At 45.3% G+C, this 13844-nt stretch overlaps 2 protein-coding genes across 5 annotated transcripts in view; both read right to left on the reverse strand.

Annotated features, from left to right (window-relative positions):
* Positions 1 to 5522, reverse strand: part of LOC104695117 (serine/threonine-protein kinase TNNI3K) — a 40213-nt gene extending 34691 nt beyond the window's left edge. For all 3 annotated transcript variants that reach the window (XM_010408706.4, XM_019291671.3, XM_019291674.3), the window contains exon 1: positions 459 to 5522. In XM_010408706.4, coding sequence (XP_010407008.1) covers positions 459 to 498 — 40 coding nt within the window. In that variant the 5' untranslated portion in view covers positions 499 to 5522. The remainder of the gene's footprint in view (positions 1 to 458) is intronic.
* A 720-nt stretch (positions 5523 to 6242) lies between these two features.
* On the reverse strand, positions 6243 to 10174 carry FPGT (fucose-1-phosphate guanylyltransferase). Of its 2 annotated transcripts, XM_039555883.1 has the most exons (4): positions 10090 to 10174; positions 9819 to 9986; positions 8840 to 8932; positions 6243 to 8075 (listed from the first exon to the last, which is right to left on the reverse strand). In XM_039555883.1, exons 1-4 carry the CDS (start codon positions 10157 to 10159, stop codon positions 6613 to 6615), a joined length of 1794 nt encoding a protein of 597 aa, XP_039411817.1. In that variant the 5' UTR covers positions 10160 to 10174; the 3' UTR covers positions 6243 to 6612. The 2 variants fall into 2 exon arrangements, with proteins under 2 accessions (XP_039411817.1, XP_039411818.1); XM_039555884.1 differs by lacking the exon at positions 9819 to 9986.
* Positions 10175 to 13844: the final 3670 nt, after the last annotated feature.

Below are 13844 nucleotides of genomic sequence, written 5' to 3' on the forward strand. Positions count from 1 at the left end.
AAAATAGCTATTAAACTGCTCCTGCTGCAGCCAATACAGAAATATATACAAGGATTTCAGAGACAGTGCATATGAATCCTTACCAGAAATATTTTAATATTAACTAATATTTAAGAGAAAACTTAAAGCTCAGGCAGCATTTGTTAGCTCTCATTTCCTAAACAGGCACACAGCAGAAAAAGGTTGGAGATTTAAAGGCTTTTCTCATGAAGTATGAGTTAAATCAACATAGTAATACAGGTTAATATGATCTTATATAATTGCCCAGCTAAATTTAGTTTAGTAGCTTTTTTTGTCCTTTTTGTCTTCTTTCACAGTCTGTATCTGGGTTAAGTCAAGAACAATACCTGAGCCTTGAACTCAAGAGTAAACCAGCAATGAGTTATCTCCCGAAATACCATTTGCTCCTTGCCGATGGATGGATGGCACATTGCCTGTAAAAAAGTGACATTAGTTACCCGTGCAAGTCTGGGTTGGTCTAGATTTATAATTTCCCATTTGTCCAATATATCTTCTTTGTTTCAGCAAAGTTCTTGCAGTAATATGATTCCCTGTTCAGGGGCAGTGACAGTCCTGCTGAAAAATACTTGTGATAGTCTCTGGCTAAAAATAAACACTGTGCCAAGAGGAATGTCATGCAACAATAGCATGGAGCGAAACAGCCTGTGCTGTCCACACGGCTGAAGTCACAGAAACACCCACTCAGCTTGCTTAAAAATCTCCTGTTTTTTCTCACACAAACACTTGCCTTCATCTGTTGAACACTTAAAACTAGTGGGAAGTGGTAATTTGGCAGCTTGCTACCGATTTTGTAGAGAAAATGGAATTTAAGCAGCTGAATGCCAGGTGCTCTGTGAGAATCCCCAAGGAGCACAGGGGGTCCCCAGCTCGGAGAGGTTGGGGATGATTGCAACTCACAACCCCCTGACACAGGGGGTGGCCCTGGGAGCATCTGGGTATGGCACTTAGGAAGTGCAAGATATAATTCAAAGTGAAATGCAAATATACACACATAAATATTTATATTCATGTATTTATGTATTTATGTATTTAAAGTGTGGTGATTGACCTTGGCAGCTGTTCCGTGTGTGAGTTCTCATCTCAGTGAAGGATTTCAGGCAAGCCGACATGTCAATAGAACACACATCTCTAAAACCTCCTGCATGCTGCATCCCACTGTAACAACCTCGATGCCTTGACAGCTCCTGGCACTACTAGCTCATCAATTTACTTGCACAAATTTACATATGAATCCAAGGATCTATTTCAGAAGAGTTTGAACTGCTGTGACAATGTATCCTGTGATATTCCACCAATTACTTGCAGAAAGGCACCAGCCTGGCAACTGATTCCTACATCCAGTCGCCAAACAACTGGGAGAGCTGGAGATACGCTCCCAGGCGGGATTCCCTCTCTCAGGGTGACACCTTTCCCATGTGTGCCCTCTCCCACAGGGCCCCTTCTTCCACGGGAGCCCCTCTCCTGAAGAACAGGACTTTCCTTCCATCCAGACTAAGCCAGCTGTGACAGGAGTAAGAGAGACCCCAGAACCGAAGAAATGCCCTATTCATCCTGCACAGAAAATGCAGTTTAACACAACAGCTGTACAAATCAAGAGCACAAGATTTCCAAGAAGAGACAGAGATGAAATTCTTTGCTTTACAAGAAGTAAATACCTTGCACAGTACTTGTATTCTAGTACCATCAACTTTATGAAAATACACCAAAAAGGAGTCATGTTTTGTTCACCCTTTGCCAACGTCTGTGTGGGTGAAGATTCATTCGCAGGGATAGTGGGAGCAGAGCCCTGGGAAGGGCAGCTCCGGGGGCTGACCCCGTCTGCCCCCCATGCCAATGCAGCAGCTTTGCTCACCTGGCAGCAGCCTCAGGTGAATTCCTGGAGCATTCACACCCTCGGTTGTGAGAAGCAGCTGCAGAATAATTGAAATCGGGGAGGAAGACAAAAGAATAATTGTAGAGCCTATTAGCAAACAGGGAAGAAACTGTGTTGACTCTGTATGGCCAGTTTGAATGAACATCTCCACAAGAAGCACTGGAATACCATGAGCAATATTTGTCAGCGAGTAAATTCTTTCAGATGTGAATTTTACAGAACACTGAGCTGTACAAATTTCTTTTTTTTTTTTAAGTTTTGTTGCAGTTTTATGTTTGGAACGTGCAGCTGTCATGGCCAATCTTACAGCAGAAATGTGGGAAAAATTATTTTCCCATTTCTGGTTTTAAATGTCCTTCCCAGGGAGGCTTTACAGAAGTCTTTTGAAATTATCTTTATTTCAGATTCATAGAACATATCCACATCTATCATTAACTTGGAGATGCTGTAAGTTGCTCCCATAAATTTCATTGCCATCCCAGTGATATTCAGATATGTCACAGGAAATGAAAAGGGTGCTAAAAGAAAATACGTATTTTTAAGAAGAAAATAGAGGAACTCTGTGGCCATTGTAAGGGAGCAGGTGTTTGCAGTGGCTCCCCTGTGGCCACAGATGAACAGAGCGTATGGCAGAACAGTGCTGCTATTTTTGCTCTCACACCACCAGGGAGGCCTTTGCATGGGAACTCAAGTTCCACATGTGCAGAGAGCAAAAAATGAAGCTCTTGCATCAGAGGTTTGGGAATGAGAAGAGGCTGGAACCTCTGAGCTCCAGCAAAAACACCCTGACAAGGCATGAACATTGCTCTACAGATCCAACTGATCCTTGGAGCTTACTTCCTCTCGTCAGCTCCCCAAATCCTTCTGGCACAGATTCCTCTCAGCTGCTCATTTTTATTTCAGCTGCCTTCCCTTGTGCTCTTTGTTAAGTGCCCAATTTCTCAGATTTCAGTTTCCTGCACCAAAGGTCACTCAAATAACCCCTCTCAAGTTTCAGTGTAACACAGACAGTAGGGCTAAACCTCTGCTGATCACAGCACATGCTCAAGGCATTCAGGGAAAATCACTGCAATGAGGTTCATTATGAGGCCTATTATTGCACTACACAGCAAAACAAATAAAGAAAGCTGACATGAAAAAAATCATCAAAAGCTCATCTTGACTTTGTTTGAGATTGTACCAGCCCAAATTGCATTTCAGGGTAGATGGAGCCAAGCAATGATCGAGAGGACATACGAACACTGCACCCATCTGGGAAACTATGAGGCTCAACCAAAATCAAACTCTAGGTTTCAGTAGATGACTTCCATCCACAGAAGGTTTTGCATGCCTGGCACTCTCAGTACTGCATCCTTCATCACTCAGACTGCAGGAAAATCATGGGCCAGGATCCTGTGACGGTCTTAAGAACCTGGTACTGGAAACCAGCAACCCCCAAATTACTAGGATCTTGCTGTGAAGTTTTAATGGGTGGCCTTGCACAAGTCTCAGTTTCCTTGGGACACACTTACCCCAGCTGGCTGCATGAGAAAATTGTTGTCATTTACAATAACAGCAGACTGTGGAATACAAAGAGTACCTCAAGTTGTAAATGCAATACAGGTAAAATACATACACGGATTGAATACATCAGACTTGGATTGTTAACGTCAGGAAGGGTCTGGTCTGCAAGCTTTTTGATTTTAATAACATGTGCTCACACAGTAACACAACCCTTGCTGTAAGGACTGCAATTTGTTATAGCTAAAAATGCACACACTTCATAAATAGCTGCACTAGAGAGAATCGTAGGATCAAAGAAGCATTTGGACTGCAAAAGCCCTCCCAGACCATCAAGTCCAGCCATTCCCCCTGGCATTGCCAAGGCCACCACTAACCTCTGTCTCCAAGTGTCACATCCACATGGCTTTTAAACCCCTCCAGGAATGGGGAGAAACAGCAAAGAGTTCCATCAAACACAGAATTCATGAAGGCTCTGGGTTTTTGGTCTGAAGCTGATACAGGAAATTCAACAGAACCAGCTGTTCTCTGTAGCTGGTGGGTTAAAGCCACATTTCAACCTCACAGAAGAGGCTGCACAAAAGCAGGTCTCTTGTCTGCCGAGTCTTTTCAACAAAATTCACCAAAGTACAATGGATGTGCATTCTAATTTTTAAATTCTCCCAGCCCTGGACAGCTGCACGTTAAGAGTGCCAGTACTGTTACAAACCTCCATGCACTGACATTCCCTACAGCACAGGCCCTTTCCTCTGAATAGTTCCATAAACTTTCTAATCTCCAACTTCACAATGATCTCTTTATTGATAGTAAGACCACCAAGGATGATGGATGCATTAGAAATTTAATGGGCAAATATATACTATCTGTTGCTCAATGAAAATTAGTGGAAGCCTACATATGAAAAAGTGTTTATGGCCAAGTGTGGAATCCAAGAATGAATTTACAGAATGAACTTGCACACACAGAGCCCTATGTGAGACAAAAACATATGGGAAAATAATTAATATTGCCCTGTATAACTAAAACATATATTTTAATGTTTTTTGTAACTTTTTACATTAAACTTGATTGCAGTTTATAAAGGAAAAATGGTACACCACCAGATATTCCAATACCTGTGGAGTAAATCCATGAAACCTGCTGATGTTATCCAGGGCTAATAGTGACCAAAATCTGCCTTCTCATTTTGAGACAAAAATACTCAGTGTAAGAGGAAAGCACTGGGTGACATACAGACTTAAGGAACTGCAATGTTTCTTACCTGGTAAATCTATGCTTATTCCATTACAACTGATTTTTTTTCATTAAAACCTTTGCCTCAAGATCCGACCTGGGGGCTAGCTGTGCTAGTCCATGGGTACCATCAGGATGACACTCCTGCCCCTTTTTTTTTGTCTTGAATTCACACTGCTCCCTAAACTACAGCAGCAGCTGCTGCTGGCCCAACCTACTGCAATCTTTTCCACAAGTTGTTGTCACTGCTTTTCCTCATTCTCTTTTCCCAATACCTATGCACCAGAAGTAAATCCATTTCCTATTTTTATCCAGTTTGCTTTCACTAATGAAATCAACACATGGTACTCAGGGAATTCAGAACAAATGCAATTATAACAGTTAAAGTGGATAACCATGTTAAAAGGATGCCTTTCGCTGTTACCAAACACTCGGAGAACTCACCTGGCAGCACAGCAACCCTCAGGAAAGTCTGTGCCAAACAAAGTTTGGTCTCCAACTGAAGATGCAAAGTCTGTGTCAAACAGACACGTTTCTCCTAAAATGAATTGTGTAACAACAGATGAATAAATCATGCAAACGGGGTGATATACAAATGACAACTCCATGCTCTTATGACTTCTTTCACTTTGTGACTTAAAGCATTTATCTTGGACATGAGCGTTCCCAAACCTACTGCTGCCATTGTTTAACTAATATTTCATACTGACATTTAGACCCTCTGTATGCTCAGAAATTCTTATTCCTTCGAAGTCAACTCCAGCAATTCCCAACTTCCATGTTTAGCTTCTTTGAATCTCTTCTTGGAAGGTTTCTTTATTAACAAAGAAGAAACCTAGTGCAGGTTAAAGAAGGGTGGGTAATTCTCAGGGGATGTTATTCTGCTGCCTCGTAGGTGGTATAAGAAAGGTGCCATTTGGGAATTCAGTCAGCAGGGAGATAAACACTGTCACTGTGAAACATTAAATAAAACATGAAAACCCACAGAGAAATTCAAGAGAAAAAGATGCATCGTGTTTACAGACAAATCACACTGATGCACTGCACAGCATACTCCTAAAACCAGCAGATTTATCTATCTGGAGCTGGATCTTGGGCATCTAAACTAGAAACAGGGGGACTTTATTGTTAACTCTATGTGCAGAGGGGGGAGAAGCGGAAGAGATTTTCTCTGAAGATACACACTGTAATGCTGCTCACAACAAACCTCTCCGGTGTCTGCTCCGCTCTGCAAGATGAACCACCACACCAAGGACTCCAACAGCTCAGTTTAGAGAAATACAAAATGCTGTTTTTTGCATGGCCCACATCAGTCAATCCATGGGTAACAAAGAGCTGGCACCTTCTCAACTGCACTGCCAGCTTCCAACAACTACCAGCAAAAAAAATTAATCAGTAGGTCTTGATGACAGGTGTTGACCTAGCTATTACGAGTCACAAGGGGAAGAATAATCTCTCATGGCAATCTTTTATCCTCTGACAAAAAACAGGAAAGGATAAAAAAATTACAAAAGAGAAAAAATTATTAATGCCCAAGACAAGACATCTTGAATTAAAAGCACATTTAGTAATTTACCTCTACCCAGTTGAAACTGTATTGCAAAATGGCAGCATGAAAACAGAGAAACCTAAGTTGTTTTATTCCACATTGCTGGAGCTAATATTCTACCCTTTAAAAGCTTTTAAAGCAGCTTTCAGTCAAACAGACAATTAATGAATTAATCTGTACCATATCCTTACTGACAAAGACTACAAGACATAACATACAACCCACAAAACGTCACCAGTTAGTGTTTTCAGATCTGAAATATTTCCCTGCTTTAATCAACAGAACAGTTTATCTGCGTTTGCTGCTTTATTAATGTTATGCAATTTCTTTATTTCTACTTCAATGAGATCAGAGAAGAGATCTGTGTAGTTTTCCCTCAGGATTCTTACAAGTAAGAATTAATCAATTCATCCACAAATGAAAACAGGAGATTTGTTCAAGTACTGTTCATTCTAAAATCAGACTTCCCTTTTTGTCTTTGTTGGCAGATTTCATCATAAATTTGCTTCCTAAACTTCAGCATGTCTTCCACATCTTTGTAGATGAGCATTTCTTCAACAGACAAAAGCTGAAAGCCGCTCAGTTTGAAAGCTGACGTGTGCTGCACAGAATTCAGCATGTTCAGTGACATCCTAACCGATTCACTTAGAGTAGAACAAACAGGGAAAATCCTTGCAGTCCACAGCCCCAAATGCGTATCCTTACTGGAGAAGAGCTGGTCTGAAGCCTCTATGCTCCAGAGCTCAAGGCATTCTGGTAAACAGGCCCCAAAAAACTGGAGGGAATGTATATCCGACAGCAATTTCACGCTCTTTTTCAAGTCGTCGCCTACACTGAACACCATGGTGACATACTCCACTCGATCATTAATTTTCACACTTACTGAACTCAGGAAGCAGTTTGAGGGTATGTCTACATTGAAATTTATGTAGGACCCACTAATAATGCTGCCTTTCCCTACAGAGACTTCAGGCCCAATTCTGGAGTACTCAATGACAGACCCAGGCCCTATCACACATCCGGGCTCAAGGACGCTCTGGATGATGCTTAAGCGATCCAAGGTTGTGGCTGCGTCAGCAAAGATGCTAAAAGCCACAGGCTGCAAGTCAAGCTCGAATCTCAGTTTGCTCTCAGCAGTAAAATGAAACAAATACTCCTGAGTAGTTCCGATGTGGTAGAACTGGGAGTTGTTGAGGACTATGACATTGAGGACGGTGCCTTGCAGGAGGGAGTACAGCTGCTGCCGCACTTCCACCAACCCTGAGTCCTCCTTGGAGACGTTACTCGTGTTTTTGGTGTAATCTGGAGTGGCTTCAGGCCCCAGCGCCTGCAGAAAGTCACCATATGCATCTATTTCACAGCAAAGAGTGCCCATCTGCTTATAGAACATCAGTAGCTGCTTTGCAGTGCTGTGATCAATGTAGAATACGCTGTCCGTGTACACACACTCCGAGGCCATTCCCGAGTCGCCGTGGTTCCCAGAGGAGCTGAGCTGAGGGCGATCTCCCCTCACACACACTGCACCACTCTGCTGCATTGTCTCCACGTCCGGTTTGTGCAGGAAACGATAGCATGATACATACTCCAGTCCTCCTTTTCCCGAAAAACTGGACAGATCTAACACGAACACGCCGTGAGTGGTCCCGACTGCCAAATCTGAGGGGTGAGCCAACGCAGTAAATCCAGGTTTATCAAATGTGATGGTTTCTGTGACTCCAGTGCTGTACAGCTCTATGTCATCCGAACATGTGATGAGGACTCCTGGTTTCATGTGACGGGGGAAGTCAATGTACATGGCTAGTTTCAGCTCCAGCATCTGGAAAACGGGGTCGCCAAACGGCAGGGCTGTGAAGATCTTCCCCAGGGCACTTGCATTTGGCAAACGTTGGCTGTAACCACCTGAAAAAAAGACTCTTTTAGTTACACAGAGACACTGTGCGTAAGTAAGCAAAAAACTAAACATGTGCAGCTGTTTCACAGGTACACAAAGGCATTAAAAACCTCCCAGCTTGGTCATATACCAAGTCCCAAAGTAGATCTGACTTTGTGTCCAAAACCCAGCCTGCCTTATACAGCTCAAATTAAAACTGTGATTGATTTCGTTACCTTTTACAATTGTTTCAGAGCTACCTGTCGCTGAAGTGACAAAAGCAAATGATACCCATTTTGCTTGGAGGAGAACCCCCACATTCCTGATGGGAATTTTAAGCCAGAGATGAGTCAAATAAGCAGAGGTTTGGTCGCAACACTTGTTATCACTTGGTTTCTTTCTCCTCTGCAGAGAACTGATGTTCTTCCAGATCTGGAAGTGGCCTAAGTGCATAAGAAGGCAAGTATTCAGCCTGCCCAGAGGTATGAGGAGCCCAAGGTCCCCCGAGAAGGGTTGTGTTCCTTAAATGGATATTTCAAGGTAGAAACTTAAATCACACCTGTGAATCACATCTCTTTCTCACTGACTGAGCAAATTTAGTGCTGAGAAGAAATGCTGAAGTGACAGTAACATCTTGTAAGCACCAACCTAATTTCAAATTATCAGACACATTGGTTACTTTTCTAAGGGAACTGTATTTTGGAACTCCGACTCCTCTGCCACTTTAATATTTTAAGAAAGAAAAAAAAGAAAAGGTATAATTTTAGAGCAAAATACGGAAAACTGAATTTACCAGAATGGATTAGCAGCACAGTGAAGGAAGTCCACTGATCACCATACTGCTCCTCCAAGCACCGAAGAACATGAAGAGTTGATCCACCATTTCCTAAAGAAAAAGTATTTTAGTATCTGTGAGAAGAGCTCCAATAATGCCTGTTTCTGACAGGTGAGGTGTACTGGTGCCCGGCCAGCACTGATGGGGTAGTCTTTCTACCGTATCATGGTTGGTAAGATCACGCACAGGAGCTGATGGACAGTCCCTCTGGAAGTCTGTGCTTTCTGAGAGGATGGCATCCTGAGCAGACAGCTCCCGGGAAAATTCTGTGATTTCCCCTCCCAGTCACTTCCACACAGCCCCACCATTTGAAGCATTTAATCAGTTAAATAGGCCACAACTCAGCCATAAAAACCAGCTCCTGTAAGAAACAAGTCACACAAAAGCCTACTAATGGATTCAAGGCAGTGTTCAGAAGTACTTCTGACACTTACAGTATGGATATAAGGAAGATTTGGGATCTGAGGAAATGGTCTGGGTTATTTTATGTGCTTCTACAACTTAAAACTGCCAGATTTCTGAGAATTAGCCTCTACATATTACTCTACACTGCAGATAATATTGAGCTTACTTACTTTGTACATCCAAGCGAACAGGAATTAAGAATTACAGGATGGTATTACGGGCAGTGAGACCAGTTTTACATCACCATTGGGTAGTGTATTAAAACATAATCAAACTGTTTAAATAACCAGGTTAAGTAAGGTAAGTACGAATACGTAACACACGAGTTAGCGCTATTCTGTATCCATGGGACACACGGAGGAGCTGTACAGCTCATTCACCAGCACCCCCACGCCGCCCCGCCTGCCCGCCACAGCCGCGCCGAGCCCCGCCCGGAGCCGAGCCCCGCCCGGGCCCCCCGAACCGGAGCCGCGGCAGACGAGGAGCGGCCCGGCCGGCGCGGGGAGCCCCCCGCAGCCCCGGCCCCACGCACCGATCCTGGGCCCCGGCGGGTCGGCGCACACGAGGTACCGGACGCCCCTGGGCAGCTCCCCCCGCCGCAGCTTCTCCGCCAGCTGCTCCCGGAACGCGCCCGCCTGCGCCGCGTCCGCCGCCGTCAGCACCACCACGTCCCAGAACTCGCCGGGCCGGGCGGCCGCGCCTGCGGGGAGCGGCCCCGCTCAGCTCCGCCGGGACGCGCCCGGCCCCGAGCGCCGCAGCCCCGCGGGCCGGCCCCGCCCGCCCCGCCCGCCCGCCCGCCGCACCTCGCAGCGCCGCGAACCGCGCCAGCCGCAGGCCCGTGTCCTCCCGCCGCGCCGCGCTGCGCTCGCCCATCGCCGGCGCCGCCGGGCCCGGCTCCAGCGCCCAGGCCGAGGCCGGAACGCGGCCCGGAAGCGCCGGCGGAGCGGGGGCGGAGCGGGGCCGGGCGGGGCCGGGGGCGGAGCGGGGCCGGGCGGGGCCGGGGGCGGCTCTGCGCGCTCCGAGCGGGCGCGGCTCGGGGGCAGCTCCGTGAGCTCACGGGGGGTTGGAGTCGGGCGCCCGGTTTGTTAATCCAGTTAGAAACAGAGTCCGACCGCGCTTGAGCTCGCCCGTTTCCGCCTGCCCTGCCCATTCCCGCCCCGCTGGTGCTTCTCCCGGCCGCACCTGCAGCCTGCGGGGCGCGCTGGGAGCGCGGAGCAGGGCTGGGAACTGGTGAGCGGAACTTACCCGCACTCGCTGCAGGCTGTTAGCGTGTGTTTTGTCTGTAAGCGACTGGCAGGAGTCACATAGCGAAAGGTTTTTCCAGTTGAAGGTTTTTCCCGCTGCGGTTCCTTGCCTTCGGTATTGTAGGTTTTGATCTGCGGATTCCGTCTGTATTCAGTCTGTTGAGATTACGGATACCAAATGCAATCAGAGAGGAATGGAAGAAGGCTTTGCCGTGATAAGATCGCATTATACACAAATCTTACAATAAAAAGTTGCTGTGAAAGCACAATAGGAGCTACTGAGAAAAAAAAAAAGAATTTATGAAGTTAAAAAAAAGGTATGACAAATCCATAGTTTTTCATGATTGTAAACCACTGACAGAGAAGATTAAAGAAAAAAAGATAAATGCTTCACTGTGCTTTCTCAGTGTGAGGCTTTGCTGTGATGCAGGTGATAACAGTCCTAATCAGAGCAATGCACACCACAAAGATCCGTTTGATCCTTCCTTGTGCTCTCTACTTGCTCCAGTAAGGACGATGGTCTGTTCTGTTGGAACTACACCTCTGCTCTTTTGTACTGAGCTTTCATTGCTGACAGCAGCTGAGATACATTAAATAATTATGTATATTGTACAGGATATTGTATAGAATATTGTATAGAATAACTTTGCGGAGCTTAAATATGGATTATTTTAAATCTTTTAAAACTTCAGACTAGGTATTTCAGTAATGTTAAACAAACATTTACATGTCGGTTCACTTCGTTTAAGCTGCACTGAAAGAATGAACTGTGCTTCAGTCCAGTTCTGAGCACTGCCTGCTTCTGTTATCCTGTACAGTAACAGTCACAAGGCCGCTTCTTAAAGTAGACTTCCTTTGCCTGAGCTTCCACCACAAAGCTGTTATGCCAGAGGCAAGGCTGAAGAAATTAGCTGTCAAAGCAAAGCTCTGGTCTGCAATAGGAAAAACTTTGAGTGCCACACCGTTAAACCAGAACAGCTCTGAGGGGGAGCAGCAGTCGGCTGGAACAGGAAAGTGCTCAGGCAGGGCCACCCAGAGCCACGTCCAGGTGCATTCCGAGTATCTTCAGCAACAAAGACTCCACCATCTCCCTATGATACTTGGCCACCTTACAGAGAAAAAGTGTCTTCTGGCGTCCGAGGGGACCCTTCTCTGTGTCAGTGTGTAGACATGGCCTCTGGTCTTGGCCCTGGGCACCACTGGCAGAGCCTGGCTTTGTCTCCTTGGCTCTCTCCTGCTGGTATCTGTACACATAGGTGAGATCCCCCCAAACCTTCTCTGCCTCAGCACAGCAGTCCCGGCTTTCCCAGCCTCTGCTCAGAGCCCAGATTCTCCAGGCCCCTCATATTTGTGGCCCCTCGCTGGACTGTGCAGTATCTCTCTCTCTCTTGCACTGGGGAGCTGGACCCAGCATTGCCAGGGTGTCTCCCACTCCGTCTGCTGGCAGTGCACCCCCCAGTACAGCCCCCACAGTGCTGGCGCCTCGCTTGTGTTGTGATTACACAGGACACAATCTGAGCTAAATTTGTCACTGAACAGGTATCCCTTCACTCGCTGCTGTACTAGAGTAATGCAGTAATAAAAAAAGCACAGGCATTTGATTCTGAGCACAGTTATTCCACCAAATTCCGTCAAACTGTGTGAGGAAGAGGTTTCCCACACCTGCAGTGTGAGCAGCAGTGACCTGTGCTGCCAGTGGAAGACCTTGAGTCCCTCTGACACCTCAGATGGAATATGCTCAATATTTATGGAAGTGCTGAGATTTGATGTCATTTTTGTAATCTAAGCTCTTGCAGAGGCACAATGAGAAACTATTTATTCTCAGCAGTGATGGACCTGTAACACCAGACCCGCTGCTCTGCTTTGCCTGGCTTAAATAGCAATAAAAAATAATGACTAAAGTATAGTCTCTGATTTAGCTCAGATTTCCTGTAATCCTACCCACAACAGCAAGTATCTGGTATTTCAAGGTGAATTAAATGCATTGATAAGTGCTGCAAATCTGTGCTCTTACTGGTCCCTTTTCTTAGAACTAGATTTTAAATGCTGCATAAAATGGGAGGAGATACCTACATGCTTTGGGGGCAAAATATAAACAGGTATGATGCTGGGTTGTGCCATGCAGGAAGAATTTCTTCACTCAAAGGGTGCTCAGGCCTTGGCAGGGGCTGCCCAGGGAGGTTTGGAGTGCCCATCCCTGGAGGTGCCCCAGGAAGGGCTGGAGGTGGCACTCAGTGCTCTGGGCTGGGGACAACGGGGGCATCGGGCACAGACTCAGTGATCCTGGAGGTGTTTTCCAGCCTCAGTGATCCTGTGACTCCGTGCCCAGGATCTGCAGTGCACGGCCCCGCTCCGTTCCCACGGATGTGTTCCCCCCTCCCCTCTCTCCCCACGCCTGGCACAGCCGCTGTTCCTGGCTGCCAACCCTCATTAGCGCTGTCTCTACTTGATTAGTTTCCCAGTTCTCACACATGCAGTTACTTATGGTTTGGGCTTATTTTGCATAAATTATCTGTGTATCCATGTCACAGTGGAAATGTCCCCACTGCATGCCGGTGGCCAGGTCAGCTCATGGAAAAATAATTTACATGTGTTGTTATTTGTATACTACTATATATTAGTATATATATGTTGTACTGGTGGCGTTATAAGAAAAGGGGATACAGTTCAGAACATTTGCCTGTAAATAACCTTTCCCTCCCTAAAATTAGTCTTTCTGGGTAGAAGAAATTATTTTTTTTAGCAATACATAATATGGTAAAAAAGCTTTCACAAAAATAGAACATTTTATAAACATTTTATAAAAGTCATATGTAAGAAAAATGTTAAATATTTTCTAGGCACATCAGCTGTGTCTGTGCTGGGCTTAGTTACCTGTCAGAGGTAATATCTGCAATTTATTGGAGACAAAGCAATTGAAATGCTTAGCAGAAGATAAATGATCTTTTTAGCTGGAGTATAGAGTCCATAATTACAGTGGGAAACAGATTAGGAAAAATAGCATTCCATCATTTCTCCTGTTTGACATTTACAGAAGTTCAGGGTATTTATTTAATAATTAAACAGCCCATCTCAGGAATGTTTTCAATGTTTGATGTGGTTGAGCACTTCCCTGACAACCTTCATCATTCACCTGGATTATTTTTGTAGGCATACATACAATATTTTAAGATTCTGTCTTTTATCTGCTGTGTGTTTGTACCTGGACAGTTTGTGAAACTGCTAATGAGTCCCATGGGGCAGTATGTTCAAATTAAATGACATTGATACCTGCTAGAAATAAATTTTAAAAGCCCAGAAAAGAAGTCTCTCTC

Source organism: Corvus cornix, chromosome 8, assembly GCF_000738735.6.
Source record: "Corvus cornix cornix isolate S_Up_H32 chromosome 8, ASM73873v5, whole genome shotgun sequence".
Taxonomy (NCBI): Eukaryota; Metazoa; Chordata; class Aves; order Passeriformes; family Corvidae; genus Corvus; species Corvus cornix.